This window comes from Schistocerca serialis, chromosome 4 (assembly GCF_023864345.2).
Source record: "Schistocerca serialis cubense isolate TAMUIC-IGC-003099 chromosome 4, iqSchSeri2.2, whole genome shotgun sequence".
NCBI classification, from domain to species: Eukaryota; Metazoa; Arthropoda; class Insecta; order Orthoptera; family Acrididae; genus Schistocerca; species Schistocerca serialis.
Genome location: NC_064641.1, coordinates 884,813,770 through 884,836,002, shown reverse-complemented (window position 1 = coordinate 884,836,002; position 22,233 = coordinate 884,813,770). Strand labels below are relative to the sequence as shown.

The following is a 22,233-nucleotide window of genomic DNA, read 5'->3' as shown; positions in this document are numbered from 1 at the left end:
AACATATTCTTACGGAAATCACCAACTAAAAATCTGCAATTAGAAATTCAGTGCAATGTCCACATATTACGAAAACTAGAAACGATTTGTTTAAACTGGAGACATAACTTAATTCAGAAAGACAATTTGTATCATAAATAATGTTAGAAGAACGATTCATCAACTTTTTGTAACATGATTTAAAGATTTTGTGATGTATGTAATTATTCCTCATTTTAGCCTTCAAATGTCGTAAAAGGTCATTTTGAATGTTCGATTTGTAATTCTGATGATGTAGAAATATTACCAGCTCAAAATTGTTTCACAAAATCGCATAATTAATTAAATTATGTAAAGATATTTGAGAATGTTCTGGACTGAATAATAAGAACTTAATTGTTAACTATATGTATGTTTCAAAATTGCACTTGTAAAAGACTGTTAATTTTGGAAATATGCATTATCATTGTTCTCGTTTTAATTTTCACTAGAGCTCTTATGTCAGTTTGCTGGATTAACTTATAGCAATTGTAACATCAAACATGAAAAACATAAAAATGTCAGAGAACGTAATTGTTGAAAGATGTATAAGTACCCCTTGTCCAAAGCCTTTGAGTAGTGCAGTTGGAGTATTAGCTGGTGTGTTCCGGATCCTGTGAAGTTGGGACAGTCAGCTGTTGTATATATGTTTGGAAATAAACAAATGTTGTCAACAGATTAATTGGTGTACGTCTGGTAGTGCCCAAGACTTTCTGCAGCACAGTTATCAACTCTGAAAATGTAAAACATGGTACGATCAGCCGTACTATGTTAAACCTGAATTGATGGGATTGCTACGTCAGATTTGGCGAATGGAGCTGATGTGAGAAGTTACATTAGATTTGACATTGGAGCTGGGCTTCTTAACCTGGTTACGTTTTAAATGGTTTGATGAACTGGGATAGTTATGTTTTACCAGGAATAGAGTATTCGACAATTCGGTACTGGCAAGATATCGGTCCTAAGAATTCAAAGAGTTTCGAGACTGTTTTGAGTGTTGTTTTTTTTTCCTCCCCCAACCGGCATTTGGTATTGCAATTTTTCATTTATGCTACTAATTCTGGGGTTATATTAACATGATATGCTAATCAGCAAGACCAATAATGTTCGAGTTAGCTGAACAAAAGTTTGAAGATTGGCGATTGCAATTTTTCGTGATAATTACACTCAGGCATCATTTAAATTTTTAAATTATAATGACTAAAGTTATGTAATTATGACAGAAAATTGCTAATAGATACTGAAATCTGATATTCCTCTTCAAACCAAAATGAATTTCGGAACTTTACCCGGGGACTTAAATTTCCATCAAAACTAAAAGTTTACTAATAAATATTTCGAGTGTGTGTGTGTGTGTGTGTGTGTGTGTGTGTGTGTGTGTGTGTGTGTGTTTTAGAGAGAGAGAGAGAGAGAGAGAGAGAGAGAAAACAACAAAATGAATAACTACAACACTGGTATCTATAAGGCGAGAGCGATTACGTATTTACGCCACCATAGCTTCTTCGGTGTTATCCTCACCCATAATCAGGTGAAATTGGGGTCAAATGCGGGTTTATTAGTTTGTATGAAAATCAAAAATTAAATTCAAATGATTATTTGAACCAGATTTGTAAGTGATAACTAAAAGAAAATTGATAACACTGCTTCATACCTCTTATAGTGCCTTGGCTTATTAGTGGTAACTTTACTTTCCAAGACAAATATAGAAAAGTTGCATTTTGGGGTTTGGTTTTAAAATCCATGTTGAAATTTAATACTCTAATCAGACAAGAAATATAACTGTTGCTACTGTAATAGTATACTGCGATGTCTACGCATTCTGTGGCAACATTAAGTAGACATTGTGGCGAGCTCTGCGCAGTAATCAATGGGACCAAAGTTTACACACTCACAATGGTTGTCTGCAGTGCTCGGGTTATTTAAGCAATCTCTGTTACATGATCTATCTGTCACAGCAACTTTTAGATTACGACATACAAATGCAATAGACTCCCAACCTGGACTGGCATTAGCTACTACCAGACCCATCTGCTCTGGGCATCTCACCAAAAAACACCAAATTTAAAAGTGTCTCCTTAGGTTTCAGGAAGTAGTGCGGCACAAGAGGAAAGAACAAGAGGATCTGTGATGATATCTGGCAAAGGGATTGTAGATTTTAGTATATGACAAATTTCAATTAACATGTCTACCCATTCCCGAAAAAAGTGGTCTAGACAGGCAGACAGATAACAAATGAGAATTGTTTCCTGTGATGTAACTACAAATTAACAATTTTCGGATTTTTCCCATACCTGTGGTGTGAATTTTGACTCCTTGGTAAATTTCATGATTCTAGGTTAAAGATAAGTGAGTGTGATTGTGAATATCAAAATATGTGGCATAATGGCCTTATCTTTTGATTCCATTGACTGCCTTGGAAGCTTAAATTTTCCATGCTGCCAAGGGACCATAGACCCTAGTACATAGCATAAATTTCAACTTATCTATCTGTTCCAGAGAAAAAGAGGTCTTTAAGAGTTGGACAGATTGACTGACAAACAAAGTGATCCTATAAGAGTTCTGTTTTTACAGACTGAGGTATGGAACCCTAAAAAGCAGTTCTGGTGAATTATTATTACAGCAGCAAGCATTTCATACAAATTGTTAAGGCTGCAGGACAGCATATACAAGGAATAAAGTAATGTGGTGAACTTTTGAAGGACTTTCATAACAGTAAACTGACAACTTCCCTATATAACATTAAGAAGAGACTTTTCCATAGCTCTTAAACAATACAGGTGGGGATGATGTGGAGGTTTGAGTATGAGATGAGATGGGGTGGGGAGTGTATTTTTGGCATTTTTTTTTCAACCAATTAAAGAAGCACCAAATTTTACCAATTTCATTCAGCCACTTGAAAACAAAACTAGTGGAAACTTTGCCTGGTATGTACTGCATCTACAGTGCAGCAATCACCAACAGCCTCACCAGCACCGACTACAGACCAGAACAAACTGATACCTTTCATGCTCCCTCTCCAGGTCACGTTCACGATCGCGGTCTCTGTCTCTCTCCCGGTCCCTCCAGTCGGGCCTGTCACCGCGAGACCTGTCATCAACAGGTGATCGGTCCCGGAAAGAGTCTGCGCGATCTGCCGAATCTGCTCTTCTTGGACCTGGTCCATCATTTGGGCGTGGTCTTTTGCCATACACTCTTGCAGGATTCACCTCTGAAACATATTATTTTTCATGCAAATATAAACTGGTGTCCAACAAAGCCTAATCAACCTTTAAGGTTCACTAGTTTAATGTATTATTTTAGGTTCACTAGTTTAATGTATTATTTTATTTGGTAAAAAAGTTTTACATACATAACTTTTCTGTTATTAATTCTGGTAAAGCAATTGTTAACAGTAATCTTTATGTCACATATGACAGTCTAACATGTGTTTCACATCAGCATTCGATTTACTATCAATGAATGGTCATATAAGAAAGCAAGACACAAGCCTACTATCAGGGCTGTTATCAATGAAGCATCTGAGCACATTAAAGAAACGAGGACAGGTTGAATCCCAATCTACTACACCTTTTAATGTGGCATGAAACTCCATAATAGGATATACTCCAATGCAGAAAGATCCTTCATGAGACAAAACCTAACACATTGTCATGAGACAAAACCTAACACATTACCCATTCTCCTTAGGATATTAGGTCAACAAGGTGCACAAGAGTCTTTGAAGAGTTTGGAAATGGACATCTCAGTCAGTAAAAGCACTACCCTTAAAGAGCAAAGCAGTGGTTCTGCACCCTGGTCAGAACTACATCTTTATTTGTCAAAAATTTTAAACAACTTTTCCAATGTGATCTCGCAGGTATTATTAGTGTGACTGATTAATGGTGTGCTTCAAGTGTTCTGTTGAGTTGTTGTTTCCATTTTATACACAATTTCGAAGACCAACCTAGTTGTCTTCTTCAGATGCTGTGGGTTTGCAGTTAGGTGCACCCGCCACCTGGACTCCAACCAAACTGGGAACTATTGTTGGTCTCACACTGCCATTTATAGCTGAATTCTATCCTCTATGCCCACTACACCCTTTGATGCTCTTTTGTTTTTCAGAGCCCCCCTCAGATATTCCATGGAAGGCACACTCTCTTCATGTTTCCCAGTTATCACCTAACACGCAATTCCACTCTTAGTAGACTTTCTGCCATGGCCTTTTTTGCTCTTTTTACCAATACAGTGCCACTTATACTTCACTATCCAAATGGCTGTGAGCTTCTCTGCAGCTTGTCAGCACTTCAAATTCTGCACAGCTGGTAACCTTAACTACAGATACATGTGTCAGAAGCATAATCCTTCACGCTAATTTTCCTGGTATTTTATTGCAAACAGGTGACAGCACTTTATACCATTTACTTAGCTGACCACCCACCTTTTTAGCATCCTTTTTTAGCACAGTTCTTTTCAATTGATGGAGCCAGACAGACAAGTGGTCACATTTTCATAAAGAAGGGAGCTGTTTCAAATGGCAGTTAACGGTAAAAATTGAAGATACAGGACTTCAAAAAAGAGTAAAATACGGTGGAAGCATTTTTAGGAATACTCTTTACCTTAGAATATCTCCAAACTAAATAACTGTAATGCCCAGGACTTCACGACTCTTTGTCATAAAATACTTTACATTCTTACAAAAGGAGACATTCCTAAAGCTATTTGTTTATGAAAAATTAATGGCCGAACTTCAGAAAATATTTGAGCAGACAAAATTTTTCTCAACTTTGAATGGCCATAGTAACCAGACTATTCAACATTTAATCCTGCAATTTAGAGGTGTGTTTTTACACTTGGCAGTGAGTTGATGCAGCAAGTTTCACAGAGAGAACAGTCTGATCTAATACGTAATCATTTGTAAAAAAATTATAAAGATCTGCAATGACACACACAATGTTTTAATCATCCTCACTTCAATGAGTGCAACACCTCAAATATAGTTTCTAAGAAACTGCACAATTACATTTGGTAAGTATTGGAATAAACACATCAAATTTCAAGAAAATCTGTGATGTTTAGGTGGGGACTCTAGATCAGTTGGTATGGAATGACCCTGCCAAGGACTGGGCATGCGGCCAAGAGGCTATAGCAAAAGATCAATGGTGAAAATGGGCCAACAGCAGTGCTATGCACGCACTTTGTCACCAGAACAAGATCCTCTGAGACAGGAGCCTCTATCAGCTGCACTCCTGCAGCAGTTGGTAGCAGATTCCTGCTTCAACATGGTTTGCATTTAAATTCCCAGAGAGGAGAAAAAGAAAGGGCAGCTAAGTGGTAAAGTCAATGAGGCTCTGTACGGTTACGCCTCACAAAGGGGAAAGCATCGTTACCATACAATTCAAATTTTCTTAAACTGAGACTGCTTTTAAGTTGATGGTGAAGGTTAACACATGTGGATTGGAACACATCACTTATAAAAAAAGCTTCTTCACCTTTAGGTTTTTCCAATTTCCTCCACAGCTGATCCAACACCATTAACATAACACTTTGATGTGGGTGGGTTTTAGGAAATAAATCTAACAATCCCCACATTTTTGAGTAAGCCTAAAACAACTGGACAGCACCAAGTGCACTGCATGATCTCTATCAATTCCCCTCCTCCTCACTCCAATCCACAACCACTGCACGTAGGTCACCTGAAAGTTAATTTATTTTTAATTGGGGGAGGGGGAAGCAGCAGCTCTATCTGCATACCTGAGAATACGTATAGTTATACGTTCAAGAGGAGCAGGGAATGAAAGAATAACTTTACTGTGAAATGAAAACAAAATTAACAAAATGAAATTGTTTGGAACTGCATATTTTTTGCACACCTATGGAATTAAAATTAGCTGCTAGGTAACATTCAAGACTGTATCACTCCACGTCATGTACTGTGACAAACTTGGACCCTCCTGAACATGCTGTCTACATGATAGTTGAGGTGCTACTGCTAAAGTGCGTCCCACTCTTCGATGGCCAACTTTCAGAAATTATTCAGTTTGTGAGGAAGGTTCTTACAACAATGCACAACAAGTTTCAATGTTCAATCAGGTCCACACCGGCAGAGACAGCTGGCCATTCCATTTCATTCATTTCTGCCTCCTGTAGGAAGGAGTTCAAAAGTTAAGCATCGGGTACTCATGCATTATTGTCCTGAAAGGAACCTACGGCTGAAATTTTGAATGCAGGATTGAAGAATAGATTTAAGGGCCCTTTTCTGATACTACACAGCCCTCAAACTATCCTCAGTAGTGATGAGAGGTGTTTTACATTCCTAAACAATTCCAGACCAAAACATGACTGCCCTGTGCCTTTTCTGAACCAAAGGAACTGCATACTTAAGATATGTATTGCTACCTGGCTACCTCCACTCTCTTCCACAATGATCATCAAGCATCATACAAATTCGGAACTCATTGGCAATGGGAACCCAATACCAATAACCATGTTCCCTGCCAAGTGTTCTGTTGCAAGCCACCTTCACACAATGTGTAGCGGAGTGCTTTGTGCTGTTTGCACATATCAATGAAAACTTCAACTGGAAGAAGCATATTACTGAGCTTCTAACAACAATTAAGTTCACCTACTTTTGTTCTTCGCATAATTAGTAATCTTGGACACAACAAATCAACCTCCTGACACATTCTGCGTATTTCCACACAATAATGTACCGTGGAATAATTTTCTGGGTTAACTCGTCACTTAGAAAGAAAGTACTGATTGCACAAAAGTGAGCAGTAAGAATAATAAGTAGTGATCACCCACTGACATCATGTGGGTATCTCTTCCAGGAGCTAGGCATTTTAGCTGCATCATCACAATATATACATTCACTAACGAAATTTGTCATAAATAATCCATCACAATTTGATAAGAGCAGTGATGTCCATACCTACCACACTAGAGGGAAACATGAGCTACATTACCAATAATTAAAGCTGTCAGTGGCTCCGAAAGTAGTTCAGTATGCAGCAACAAAAATTTTCAATCACAACATAAAACACCTGACATGTAGGAAAGCAAGTTTTAAATCCAACTTAAAGATATTTCTCCCAGACAACTCCTCCTACTCCAGTTACAAATTTCTATTTAAAAACTGATATGGGGGGGGGGGGAGATTTAAACTTTTTTTATTGTTAACACTGATCCCGCATAAATATCTTGTGAACTGACTTGTACCACATTTCGATAAAAGAATCGTTCCAACTAACTATGTAATAGGTGCCTAGAGGCTGAATTGATTATGCGGAGACAGATGTGTAATATCTGTGTAGACACAACCTTCCCAGTTATCTCTAAAAAGGCAGCACACAGTACTAGTGTATTCTCCTCACAGTATCTACAATCCATAATTTGTAGGTAGTCGTTACATTTTCCAGTGCTGCTGACCACAGGTGATCACTACAAGGCAGATTTTCAGCATTATGCACTTCGTGATAATAGCTGAATGTTCATTGCCATGGTATCGCCAATTCATTAGGGTATTTTCCACGATGACAACCCTTCTTACTATAAACTGGCAATGCATGCATGGGTTAATCTTTAAACAAATCTGACTTATGTTGACAGACTGAACAGTGTACACAATCCACATTATTCATTCACCATTGAAGACACAGCACACATTGTTGAAATGAATAAAGAACACAGGTTTACTTTTACCATCATTACACAGACGGTTGCAGGTAGTGATTTCTTGTGGTATAAGAGACTGATAAAGAGGTTTGCAATTTAAAAAAAATAATTTGCAAGTGCAAAACTTTATAAGAGATTGCCATCCTCAAGCTCCTTGCAATGAAGACAAAATCCTTGCTTTCTGTAACAGACTGTTACATTGCAGTGCATAAGAGTAATTACCAAATACTTTCTTGAGCTTATGATAGTAGTAGGGGGGACTAGTGGCATGCACTCCGAAAGCCATCACCATTTCTCACCATATTATAAGATAATATTGTTTATGGATCATTACTGGATGCAGTAAGCATTAATACTACTGAAAACAATATAGAGTGGCCATTTTATCTTCAGTTGGTAGTGTACATATTTGTTCTAGAAAACATTCAGGGCTTTTCATTTCAAATATAAGTTCTGACTTGGATTAGTGTATTGGTAGAAAGATTAGGAGCTAAACAGCTAATCAGATTTACAATTTTTTTGTTACTTCTCTACAGCTCTCAAACAAGACCTTCACCTCCTATTTTGTTGCATACATGAGACATTCCAAGAGGAATGTAGTGCGACATATCGCTTTGGTGACGTGGCATGTTCCACAAGCATTACTGAATCAACGAATTATGATAATTGCCATAATAAGTTTATTAAATTAATCAGTTGGTATAGCCTGCTGTTTAAAAGTTTGTTTTATCTATGTATATTTATTGTGGAGTGGACAGTCACAGTATAGCTGCAAGCCAGATAGACGATAGCAATCTTACTGTGTTCATGGTATCTGCTGGTTGCGTGGTCTAGTCTGTGTCATCGAGTTCTGCCTTGGGAAACATGAGGCAAGGCATGGAAGAAAAATGGCCATGACAATCACAATGGCGTCATGAGAGCAGGAAAGAATCATATTTATTTCAAGAATTTGGATACTGCAATGCACGCTTAAATTCCAGACAACCAATACAGAACATTGCAGACATCTTGCATTGTATTGCACTTAAATATTAGTGTTGCCAATCTTTCACATTTCCACATCTTCACAAGAACTTGACAAAGTCACATTGAAAAGTTGGACCAACCCTTTATCTTACTCTCATTTCCACTCTTAAAATGTTTCCCAAATCTGACCCACAAAATTAACTTTTAAGGTAGTATTTGTTAAAAGTATGTCAATGTGTGATCCTACGAAGACGAAAATATGCTGCCTGAAATTAATAAATACAGCTGTAATTGAGTCAGTGTAAGCTGATCGCTTACAGTTGCAGTGGGCTGGGTGAGACAGCTTTGTGAGCTTACCTCAGTCAACATAATGTGATCTTGTAAAAGTCTGTATGACAATGCCTCAGTGTTGTCAGAGCTCTGTAGACAGCAACTCTTTTCACCTGCAGCAGTTGGTGCTTCACAGTTAAAAGCTGGCAACAGCATTGCAAGCTGTCAGGGAGCTTCTTGCTTAATCTTTATTATATGTACTTCTTGTTGCTGGAAGCTCTGTTTTTGTTCTACACAGGATCATCCTTTTCAGAAACCAGCACAATCCCCTCGGTTCTCCAGCAGAAACTAGTGTCACTGAAAGGACCTTGTATGGCCCTGCTACAGTAAGATGCCTCTAAAGTTATTTAACAAGTTCTGTTTCCCTTTTTTATTTAGCAAATGTTTCATTATGCTTTCCCAGTCACAGCAAATTTTGCCCATGTTCCAAATTTCTTGCAACAAGTGCTGTAGGTTGCTTAGCTTATGTAGACCTCCATATTTCCACAAATAAGCTTTGTAATCAGACTGTTGTTTCTGACTGTGTCTCATGATCAGTGTTTGGATTTATTCTTTCTGCTGCAAGCTCGTTTTCAGTTCAGTGTGTGTCACTGGCTGTTTAAGGAACTCACCCAACAGTTGGAGGTTTTCATTAATGTTGGTTACAAGTTTCTCATCCTTTTTTTAATAACAAAGTAGTCTTGTTTAAAAGTGTTTTTAGAGGTATGAGTACAATATATCATCATATTAATTTCACACAAAACTTGATCATAAAGACTTTTAATTTCTCTCACATAATAATGAATAAATATTTAGGTGAAACCACGACTGAGTAATCAAATTGCCAAACTACAATTGAGTAACTGCTGTCCATGTGAGTAATGTGGCAATCTGAATTCAAATGAATAGACTGCTCCAGAGAATCTTTTATCGAGAACTAGAGTCTCACTGAAATTGCAATGTCTTCAAGTTAAAAGAGAGGTGCATGGAACCAGAGCTACCCATCGGAAATGAACTGTTTCGCCTTCTTCTTTTACTGGTAATATAGTAATTTAAAATAACAGAGTAATTTCAATCACATTTCATAGCATCTTGTCATGCAGCTTAATGTTATTGATGTGCTATGTGAAAAGATTTGTTTGGTCCAGGTTCTGAGAAAAATAATTGTACTCACTTCATGTGACAGACAACACTGTAGTAACAGAACCAGATTAAGTGACTCTAGCGAATGATAAAAATTTTACAGCACACTCTCCCCAATCTGCCCAAATATTAGGGACGAAATGCTATTGGAACTCTCTTTAATCAGACTAGCAACACCAAAAGCTAAGATTTAACACTAACAGCAGCCGTTTTCAATTAAATTCTTTTTTCATCTTTTGACAATTGAGGGTCTGTGACTGCATGATAAAATTTTTTATTGAATTTATGCTCTCCAGTATCAGTTACCAATTATTCTCTGCTTTAAGCTATGATGATAAATAACATGAGGCTACACTTTGTCACTAATTGAGCTTTGCTTTAAGCTATGTGGACAAAAATATGTTGCAACATGTTTTAAGCCTCAGCTTATAAAGCAAAAAATTATTAAGCCAAGTAAGTGAAAATGAAACTTGATTACTGACTGATCCAAGAGTATATAAAACTTAATGACCTAATAAACCATTTTACACTATTTTAAAATGTTATTCCATTCTGCATCCCACAGGTGCAAGGAATGTCTTACCCAACTCTGCATGAAATTATTAGAGGCATTCCAGATCTTTGCTCGAACGTGCACACACGCACTCGCGCGCGCGCCCACACACACACACACACACACACACACACACACACACACACACACACACACACTACATGTGCTGACAAAGGAGTGAGACAGAATACTACACACACCACACACCACACACCATACACAAAAATCACATCGTATCAGTTTACTGAATATTACTACATCGTCTACCTGTAGTACCGGAGGCATATCAAAACTTGCATACCAATTTTTCTGCCTCGGAATAATGATCCGTTTTCATTTCTGATTGCTTCGGCTGCACTACTGTCTCTTTCAAATTGCACAAAGCCAAACTTCCTGTTAACAGAGATTCCTGAAAACATACCAACATATATGTAAAAATGAAAATATAAAACTGGGTATATTTTGTTATTTACAAGAAATATATTTAACATGGGCAACTTGGGAAAAATGCAATTGCTCATTGTGAACTTTCCATTATGCCTAGTTTTCTTACCCTTTCAATATTTTTGCACCTGATGAGAATTTCTTCTAATTTCATCTTTGTCTTATATCCCAACCAATAATCCATTCACAATTCTTTCCTCTCAATTGCTTTTATGTCAATTGCTTTTATGTCATTTGCCTTTCACATTTACCTAACACCATACTCATCCTCCACTATCCACATCCCACAGCCCCTTCCTTATAATCAATGTCTTATCTCTTCCACTCTGTTTCCAATTATTCTAAAGCCATGAAGGAATCTATTACTGAGAGCTTGCTCCCTCAGAAATTCCCGGCTACATTACATCACCTTAACCTATCCCCAAAAACCTGTTATTCTTTACTAATAAATGCAAACATTTTGCACCCAATAATCATAAAGCCAAAATGAAGAAAAAACTACCACTTTCTTCTTTTATCCTGGCTGAACTAAACCCAACAGTCAATGTGCACAGCGTACTTCAATTTCCAACAAAAACAGTGCCAACATAAAGCTAACATGATCAACATACTCACAGTGTGAGGTGATACACTGCTCAAGACACTAAACTTATTCTTCAGGAAACTAGGTTCAAATCCCTATGAGGCTTCCTAATTAATATTTTCCCATCATCTTTAACTACACAACAACTTCCTTTCTTGCCGTGCCCAGTTTTAATTCACTTGGTAGCATGTGGCTGTTTGTCCTTCATAATAATAACAAAAGGAAAAGCCAACATTATTAATGGAGTCATCTACAAACTTGAGATACTGCAGTCCCATCAGGTCATCAGTTCATGAAAGTTCCATTGAAGTGATAAGCTACAATGATTAACAGGCAGTTTTCACTAGTCATTTTAAACCTGTAGACTGCAGCACATGGTTTTCTCCAGAGCAAAGACCACCTCTGACATCTAAAATGCCAATGCAAAATTGAAATCCAATCAACACAGAGCACAACAAAAAAGAAAGTCAATCTAATATTGGACAATCCAGGATATGGTATCAGCCTTCGTCTTTTCTAAGGAATCTCCATGGAATTCAGATACAGCGTAAAAAATTTCCTGAGTGGAGCTATGAGCTGTTCTTCGGCAATAGCTATGAAGAACAGACAAGTAAACAAATATAAGGTTAACATTAATTCAACATGGATACCAACTATTTCCAAGCATATTTAAAATAAAAAATAGCAGATGACTATCAAAACACCTACATTTATATTACAATCTTGCTAACAAAAAGTCCTTATGTTAAATTCCTGGTAGCAACTAAAATTTTTAGTCACAATTTATACAAAAAAAAATAAAAATAAAATCACTTGATATAAGGGAAGCAAACACCCCCCCCCCCCCCCACACACACACACACACACACACACACAATATGGTAATTCAGGAGATATATAAAAACACACATATTCAAATGCAACCTTGTCAAAATTGCAAAGCATTCTGTGAAAAACTTTGAGATTTATTGACTTTGTTCAAATGAACATTAACATCTATTCCAACAAAAATGTGAATGTGTGTGTTAGAAATCTGAAATCTCTATGTTCTTCACCGATTGCTTTAAATTTTGACAATGTTGCACCTTTTTTTTCTTAAATACATGTGTGATATATAAAGGGGAAACATTATTATCAAAAATCTTCAATAGTTCTTGACTGATTTACATTAAATTTTTACAGAATGCTCCAATTAACATTCAGATGGGCATAGTAAAACACTGTTAGCAAACATGTAGGTTTATATATGCCTTATTGGCTTATGTTTAGAATACCACTACAAAATCTGAATGTGCATTAACAATAAATAAGGTTCAAGGTCACGGAGAGGGCAAAGAAGAAATGGACAGAGGTTGGAGGGAATGGAGATAGGATGTGGAGAGAAGATGATAGAGAGAGGAGGTGGAAGAAGTTGGGCAGAGAGAGGGGAAGGAGAAGATGGACACAGGAAAGGGAGAGGAGGTGAGACAGACAGACAGAGAGAGAGAGAGAGAGAGAGAGAGAGAGAGAGATGGTAGTGGACAGAAAGAGGGGGAAGGATGAGGAGCTGGATAAAAAGAGGGGTGGGGGAGGAGGAGGGAGATAGTATATCCAATTTCCGCACATATTAGAAATGTGTTCTCTCTCTTTAATTTCTTTTCCATTTACTGAGACTAGTCATAGCAATGCAAGGCTGGGAACAGCTAGTAATGTATATGTGCCATGATTTTAATAACAACTTCAGTGTGGCTGCACCGTATGTCTGAAATCTTGCAGGAATCAGGTAAAGCTGTGAGGAATGATGATAATGGGCAGTCAACACCATGTGTAGCATGCAGAAAGTTCAGAATTTGGGTTTGAAGGGAAGTGTGTGTGAATATCTGAAGAGGACACACACACACACACACACACACACACACACATACACTTCTGGAGATATATGAACATTTACATATTTGAATTATATGTTACAAAATTTTACTACTGAGAGAGCCTTGTGGGATAGTTACACATGCACAAGGAATATGGACGCCAGTTCTAAATTTAAAACTACAGTGGTAAACCATGAAATACTGGCTATATGTCATGTCACCTCCAGTAATTGAACATACGAGTTTTTCATTAGCTAGACTGTAATGCAAGTGTAATTAACTTGAAAATAATCACATATAGTTTTGTTCCAAAATATGCTTAGAAATGATATTGTTAGCACCCATGTTGAATTAATGTTAACTTTATGTTTGTTTCTCTGTCATCTCTTCTGTAGCTACAGCATAAGTTGATATAAATTCTGCAGGTATAGCTAATGTTTTATATATACCAAGAACAATTTTCAGTAAATTATGTTTATTGCTGTCCAGTACCACTGCCACAAACTTTTAAAGCATATATACACCAAATGGAGAAAGAGGACCACACAGCAACTAATACACAACTGCTCAATAACATTAAGGCAGAAAGCATGCATGCATTATAAAATAACTTAACTGCATCTTTGAAAAAGCTCAGAAATATTTAGAAAGTCCTAACTTAACAGGTAAGAATACCAGACATACAGATCACTCTGAAAGTTTCTTTGAGAATTGCTTATTGTTGTAACGTCAAAAAATAATAAATTACGGCTGTACTGAATATTTTCTTTAATTATAAAAGTACTGACTACAGAAGCACTAAACACGAATCCAATGTGCACACCACAATGTACTGAGTTGTTGTCAGAAAGCTAGTTGAAGTGAATACCCCAACATGTAGGTTACTTTACATTTTCAAACTGGATCTGAGTATAAACTAGTGAACAGAGTGATTTCATTTTAGCGCTTCTCATTCCTTGGGTATGATCTTTCACTGCATCAATGAATTCACATAACTGAGTAATTCTGTTGAATACAAAGGCCATTGCAAGTATCCATGAACAGGCACTTCACAAGTTGTGTTTGGATGACGGCTGGAAGGAAAGCCCACCTCTAACAGTACAGCGAGTGTTGAAAACTGATGAGCTGTAGATGCTACATTATCTAATACAAATAATGTAGCATTTGTGGTTCAGTCAACATATGCTTTATATGTCTATCTCCAACAGCTTTAAAAGTATATTCAACATTACCTGGCAAAAAAATGTTATCGATTTAACCTACAGACAAAGCAGGCAATCCTGTGTCTACAGCAAATCTTACTGTGTTTATGCAGCAAAAGTGAAGGTAGCAAAAGTGTTCAAATGAATAATATGCAAACACTTAGTGGAAGATTGTCACACAGCCTCAATTACACATGAAGATAGAGTGGTAATCTAATCCAAAAAAAGGAGTGTTCAAGCATTTTTCCTTCCCATGCTCCATGTGTGTTTACATTCTTGTCATTTTAGTGCAATTGTGATACGACATAAGCTACACGACCAATTCATTTTGCCACGTACAGCAGTTGAAATTTTTATTTCTATGTAAGCTGTTTGCTATTATTGTGCTTGTAACATGGCTTGTGCTCACAATGTGTGTGAAAGAGTGAATATATTAATACAATCGTAATTATTTGGATACAGACTGCTTGGAACTATGTTCCAGCATGTTAGAGAAGTCAATAACATCACATGTAATTACCCTTATGATTTCAGTTTTAAGTTCTGATATTCTAACTTTGATATCTTTTATTTGGAGACTTTGCTTTCAGTGTGTCTGAAAATGACAGAATCTCGAAACTGAAATCACTTTATTATTTTCAGCAGCCACATGCAGAATTCACCATCCAATAATTATTTGTCAGATATGTATCTGTTCCACATTCCTGCAGAAATATGGTATACTGCTCTGCAGTTGCAGTATTATAGAAAAATCAAGGAAGAGTTTAGTTTGCTGTCAATGACCAGGTCACTGGGGACAGCAAAAGCTCAGACTGGGTAAGGAGAGATGGAATTTGACTGTCCTTGAAAGGGAATCAACTTGACATTTGCCTTAAGCCATTTAAGAAAACCATATAGAAAAACAATGCAAGCAATAATGAACAAGTATTTCTTTTAACTGTGAATACAAGTTTTTTACAGTTTCTTAAAATATATGTAAAATGTTTCAATAATATTTGCAAAAGTTACTCATGTCTTGCCTTACATTTTTCTTTTCCTTTTTTTTTCCTAGCACAAGAGTTTACAGGAAACAGGAATCGTTTATACAGATTTATCTCCATAAAGTCTTCTACCAGTGGCATCTCAAACCTTTAGGATCCTAAAGTCATTATGCATTGGAGGTATTTAGTAAAAAAGTTACAGGATATCTTCGTTTTCATTTGCAACATCTACACCTCCTGGGCAAAGTGGTTGTATAAATTCAGTTCAAAAAGTCCTTGAAACTTCCTGGCAAATTAAAACTGTGCGCCAGACCAGAACTCAAATCCAGCAAACATTCCGGGTCCAAGTCGCAGTTTGACATACAGTTTTAGTCTGCAAGGAGGTTTCATATCAGCATACACTCCACTGCAGAGTGAAAAATTCTGTTCTGGAAATTATCCCCCCCCCCCCCCCCCCAGGCTATGGCTGAGCCATGTCTCTGCAATGTCCTTTCTTTCAGGACTGCTAATCTCACAAGTTTCACAGAACTTCTATGAAGTTTGGATAGTGGAAGATGAGATACTGGCACAAGTAAAGCTGCAAGGACAAGTCTTGAGTCATGCTGGGGTAGCTCAGTTTGTAGAGCACATTCATGCAAAAGGCGAAGATCACACATTCGAGTCCTGATCTGGCACAACGTTTTAATCTGCTAAGAACATCAGCGCAGCAGACAAGTAGTACCTACTATTGAATTAGGAATATTATGACCTCCAGTAGGAATCCAACCTTTTAACATTTCAATCAGCATTCACTCTGCTACAGAGTGAAAAATACATGATGGAAAAGTCACTATATGGGCATTTTACTGCCCACAAAGCACGCTTTCTATTTCTTGACTGACTGTGTTATAGCTATCTGGTCATCACGATGGTGTGTGTGTGTGTGTGTGTGTGTGTGTGTGTGTGTGTGTGTGTGTGTGTGTGTGTGTGTGTATGTGTGTGTTGCTAGCAAGCCTCTTCCCTTTCTATCTTACCAAGCAAGGCGGTGTAGTGGTTAGCACAATGGCCTCTCATTCGGGAAAACTGCTGTTCAAACCCCATCTCATCACATTGATTTAGGTCTTCCGAGGGGTCTGTACATCACTTAAAATGAAAGGAAGGTTCCTTTAAAAAAGAACTCCAAATTTCCTCTCCCAAATCTGAGCTTGTGCACCATCTCTAACAACCTCATCGTCAAAGGGACATTACACCCTCTTTCCCATTTCTGCCACTCAAATGTGGCACTACAGTTATTTAAGACAGTGAGTGATCTCATATTCAGGAGGATGAAGTTTGCTCTGTCTGGACATCTTGATCTAGGTTTTCCTCAGTCATTTCATGCCGGTACAGGTTCCTTCCGCACGTCCAAAACTGAACACCAGTCTCATTCACTTAATAAATTGCTGTTGTATTTTATGTATATTTGAACCATCTATTTTTGTTTTATTGTGATTACAAATCCTATACAATTGTGTGACGGTCACTGGATAATTAAAAAATACAATAAAATGTCTTTTAAACATCACAGATAGAGAAACTATGACCAGCAACATAAAACATGAGTGTGAGAAATTTCATATAATTACGCCTTTGCAGAGAAAATAAATTAGCAACAATGACATTCATTACTCCACATTAAGGTTGCCTTTAGCATAAAAGAGGATTCACAATGCTGCAACAAATTTTTTTAATCATTTACCCAGTGATATAAAATGTCTGACAAACAGCAAAGTAAAGTTTGGTAACACTCTGAAAAAGTTTCTCCTTGACAACTCCTATTCTGTAGAAGAATTACTATTATTGTAATTTGTAAAAAGTGGTGGGTGGGAACTACTAACATCTTTTTTCATTTCGCAAAAATAAATAAAATAAAGATATAATAATTTAAGAATGTTCAGAATGTAACCATACATACAAATTAATTTGCAATGTGACTGTATAATGACTCATTCCACATCACTACAATCTATAATGCAAAATGGTTCAGGGAACACGATACTAACTATTTTAACATTCTCATATTAAACTCCACATGAAAAGCTTTGCAGTGAAAAAACTGGTGTAATGTTGCTTTAAGATTCACTGTACAAATGAGTACTGAAATTATTGAAATTTCAGCAAAATAACCTCTTGTTGCTGTAATCATCTTCAGTCGGAAGATTGGTTCAATGCAGCTCGACAACTAGTCATTGTGTGAAAGTTTCTTCATCTCTGAATAGTTACTACAACCTATATCCATTTGAACCTGTTTACTGTATTCATCTATTGGTCTCCCTCTACAATTTTCACACACGACACTTCCTTCAAATAAAATGAACAAATTCTCAATGTCTCAGAATGTGTCCGTTCAAGGTGTGACACAAATTTTCTCTCTCCCCAATTCTCTGCAGTACATCCCAATTAGTTACATAACCTCACCACCTCATCTTCAGCATTCCTCTGCAGCACCACAGTTCAAAAGCTTCTATTCGCTTCCTGTCGGAACACCTTATTGTTCACATTTTACTTCCATGTAACATTACACTTCAAATAAACACCTTTAGAAAAAATTTCCTAAAACTTAAGTTTATACTACACATTAATAAACAGCTATTTTTCAAAAATGCTTTGCTTTCTATAGCCAGTCAGCACAATTTTATATCCTCTCTACTTCGGTCAACACCAGTTTTTTGTTGCCCATTAGTAAAACTCTTTTACAAATTTTAGTGTTTCATTTCATAATCAGATTCCCTCAGCATAGCGTGATTTAATTCAATTACATTCCATTACCCTTATTCCACTTTAATCTCATTGTATGTACTCCTACAAGACACTGTCTATTCCATTCAATTGCTTTTCCAAGTTCTCATGTCATCAACAAACATTGAAGTCTTTATTTCTTTCTTTGAAATTCAAAACCACCTTTTTCACGCGTTTCAACAGAAATAAGCGTTTTCTTGTTCTTTGTCTTCATTGGTTGTTATATTTCACTCCAGATACATAACCTTCCAACATTCAACACTTTACCTATTGTTAACCATGCGGTAGGTAGAATTTTCTGTATGTCCAACACCGATTTGTCAAGTGGTATTGTCTGATATTGTATCCCAAACATCCATTGACTTTTGGTTAATTCCCCCATTTTTATTGTTGCCTTTTAAATTATTGTGCTGCCATCTTTAACTGTTGATTTTCTGTACCTTTTGACAAGAAATGTGTTATGAGCACAGTGTATAATAAATTGCAGTTGTTTCAAAGAAAATGCCTTTTTTCCATGCTGCAAATCGAAATTTTTATTTTTATTTATGCACCCAGACACGTTTTACCTTTTTTACAAGGCATCTTCAGTGGGTGTCCTGAAATATTACATGATTTGTCCATTTTTACACATAGGTTATGGTTTCACATCTAGGTTATAGATTTAAAAACAGTTCCTTAACCTTTTTTTATGAAATGGAAAGGTAGTTACAGGTAACTACTAATTCACCGCATCCAAGTAAACTGCTTTTTATCATCTGGCAACCAAGTGGACATCTTACAGTCCACTGTTTACGTTACACATCACTGTAACTGCCATCTCTTTAATACAGAGTTTCATTTGTTTTCCTAAGTGATAACAACACACTCAGTTTCTGCATTTAAAAAAACAGACAAACACACACACAAATATTCAAGCTTTCGCAACCCATGGTTGCTTCATCAGGAAAGAGGAAAGGAGAGGGAAAGTCGAAAAGATGTGGGTTTTAAGGCAGAGGGGAGACATTCCAATCTCGGGAGCGGAAAGACTTACCTTAGGAGGGAAAAGGGACAGGTATACACTCGCACGCGCACGCGCGAGAGTAGAGTTTTCACACACACACGCACACACGCACATATACAGACACAGGCAGAGATGTGTAAATGCAAAGAGGTTGGGCAGAGAGTCTGTATATGTGCGGATGGATGTGTGTGTGCGTGTGTGCACGCGAGTGTATACCTGTCCTTTTTTCCCCCCTAAGGTAAGTCTTTCCGCTCCCGGGATTGGAATGACTCCTTACCCTCTCCCTTAAAACTCGCATCCTTTCGTCTTTCCCTCTCTTTCCCCTCTTTCCTGATGAAGCAACCATGGGTTGCGAAAGCTTGAATATTTGTGTGTGTGTGTGTGTGTGTGTGTGTGTGTGTGTGTGTGTTGGTGCGTTTTTTATTTTATTGTGTCTATCAACATACCAGCACTATATATAAACATTCCACATGGGAAAAATATATTAAAAAAGATGCTGTGACTTACCAAACGAGAAAGCGCTGGTAGATAGACACAATAAAAAATACACAAACACTCACACAAATTTCAAGCTTTCGCAACCCACGGTTGCTTCATCAGGAAAGAAGGAAGGAGAGGGAAAGACGAAAGGATGTGGGTTTTAAGGGAGAGGGTAAGGAGTCATTCCAATCCCGGAACGGAAAGACTTACCTCAGGGGGAAAAAGGGACAGGTATATATATATATAACAACGATGATGTGACTTACCAAATGAAAGTGCTGGCAGGTCGACAGACACACAAACAAACACAAACATACACACAAAATTCAAGCTTTCGCAACAAACTGTTGCCTCATCAGGAAAGAGGGAAGGAGAGGGAAAGACGAAAGGAAGTGGGTTTTAAGGGAGAGGGTAAGGAGTCATTCCAATCCCGGGAGCGGAAAGACTTACCTTAGGGGGAAAAAAGGACGGGTATACACTCGCACACACACACATATCCATCCACACATATATCTCCCAGTACCTACTGCAACCTACATCCTTCTGAATCTGCTTAGTGTATTGATCTCTTGGTCTCCCTCTACGATTTTTACCCTCCACGCTGCCCTCCAATGCTAAATTTGTGATCCCTTGATGCCTCAAAACATGTCCTACCAACCGATCCCTTCTTCTAGTCAAGTTGTGCCACAAACTTCTCTTATCCCCAATCCTATTCAATACCTCCTCATTAGTTACGTGATCTACCCACCTTATCTTCAGCATTCTTCTGTAGTACCACATTTCGAAAGCTTCTATTCTCTTCTTGTCCAAACTGGTTATCATCCATGTTTCACTTCCATACATGGCTACACTCCATACAAATACTTTCAGAAACGACTTCCTGACACTTAAATCTATACTCGATGTTAACAAATTTCTCTTCTTCAGAAACGATTTCCTTGCCATTGCCAGTCTACATTTTATATCCTCTCTACTTCGACCATCATCAGTTATTTTACTCCCTAAATAGCAAAACTCCTTTACTACTTTAAGTGTCTCATTTCCCAATCTAATCCCCTCAGCATCACCCGATTTAATTTGACTACATTCCATTATCCTCGTTTTGCTTCTGTTGATGTTCATCTTATATCCTCCTTTCAAGACACTGTCCATTCCGTTCAACTGCTCTTCCAAGTCCTTTGCTGTCTCTGACAGAATTACAATGTCATCAGCGAACCTCAAAGTTTTTATTTCTTCTCCATGGATTTTAATACCTACTCCCAATTTTTCTTTTGTTTCTTTTACTGCTTGCTCAATATACAGATTGAATAACATCGGGGAGAGGCTACAACCCTGTCTCACTCCTTTCCCAACCACTGCTTCCCTTTCATGTCCCTCGACTCTTATAACTGCCATCTGGTTTCTGTACAAATTGTAAATAGCCTTTCGCTCCCTGTATTTTACCCCTGCCACCTTCAGAATTTGAAAGAGAGTATTCCAGTTAACATTGTCAAAAGCTTTCTCTAAGTCTACAAATGCTAGAAACGTAGGTTTGCCTTTTCTTAATCTTTCTTCTAAGATAAGTCGTAAGGTTAGTATTGCCTCACGTGTTCCAACATTTCTACGGAATCCAAACTGATCTTCCCCGAGGTCCGCTTCTACCAGTTTTTCCATTCGTCCGTAAGGAATTCGCGTTAGTATTTTGCAGCTGTGACTTATTAAACTGATAGTTCAGTAATTTTCACATCTGTCAACACCTGCTTGCTTTGGGATTGGAATTATTATATTCTTCTTGAAGTCTGTGGGTATTTCGCCTGTCTCATACATCTTGCTCACCAGATAGTATAGTTTTGTCATGACTGACTCTCCCAAGGCCATCAGTAGTTCTAATGGAATGTTGTCTACTCCCAGGGCCTTGTTTCGACTCAGGTCTTTCAGTGCTCTGTCAAACTCTTCACGCAGTATCTTATCTCCCATTTCATCTTCATCTACATCCTCTTCCATTTCCATAATATTATCCTCAAGTACATCGCCCTTGTATAAACCCTCTATATACTCCTTCCACCTTTCTGCCTTCCCTTCTTTGCTTAGAACTAGGTTGCCATCTGAGCTCTTGATATTCATACAAGTGGTTCTCTTCTCTCCAAAGGTCTCTTTAATTTTCCTGTAGGCAGTATCTATCTTACCCCTAGTGAGACAAGCCTCTACATCCTTACATTTGTCCTCTAGCCATCCCTGCTTAGCCATTTTGCACTTCCTGTCAATCTCATTTTTGAGACGTTTGTATTCCTTTTTGCCTGCTTCATTTACTGCATT

The 22,233-nt window shown here is 37.5% G+C and overlaps 1 protein-coding gene across 3 annotated transcripts in view; it reads right to left on the bottom strand.

Annotated features, from left to right (window-relative positions):
• The window catches only part of LOC126473547 (nuclear receptor coactivator 5), a 148,774-nt gene that overhangs the window by 99,575 nt on the left and 26,966 nt on the right, over positions 1 to 22,233 (bottom strand). For 2 of the 3 annotated variants that reach the window (XM_050100675.1, XM_050100674.1), the window contains exons 3-4: positions 10,944 to 11,051; positions 3,019 to 3,226 (exon numbers count right to left, since the gene is read on the bottom strand). In XM_050100675.1, coding sequence (XP_049956632.1) covers positions 3,019 to 3,226; positions 10,944 to 11,051 — 316 coding nt within the window. The remainder of the gene's footprint in view (positions 1 to 3,018; positions 3,227 to 10,943; positions 11,052 to 22,233) is intronic. The other variant, XM_050100676.1, reaches the window with a different exon arrangement.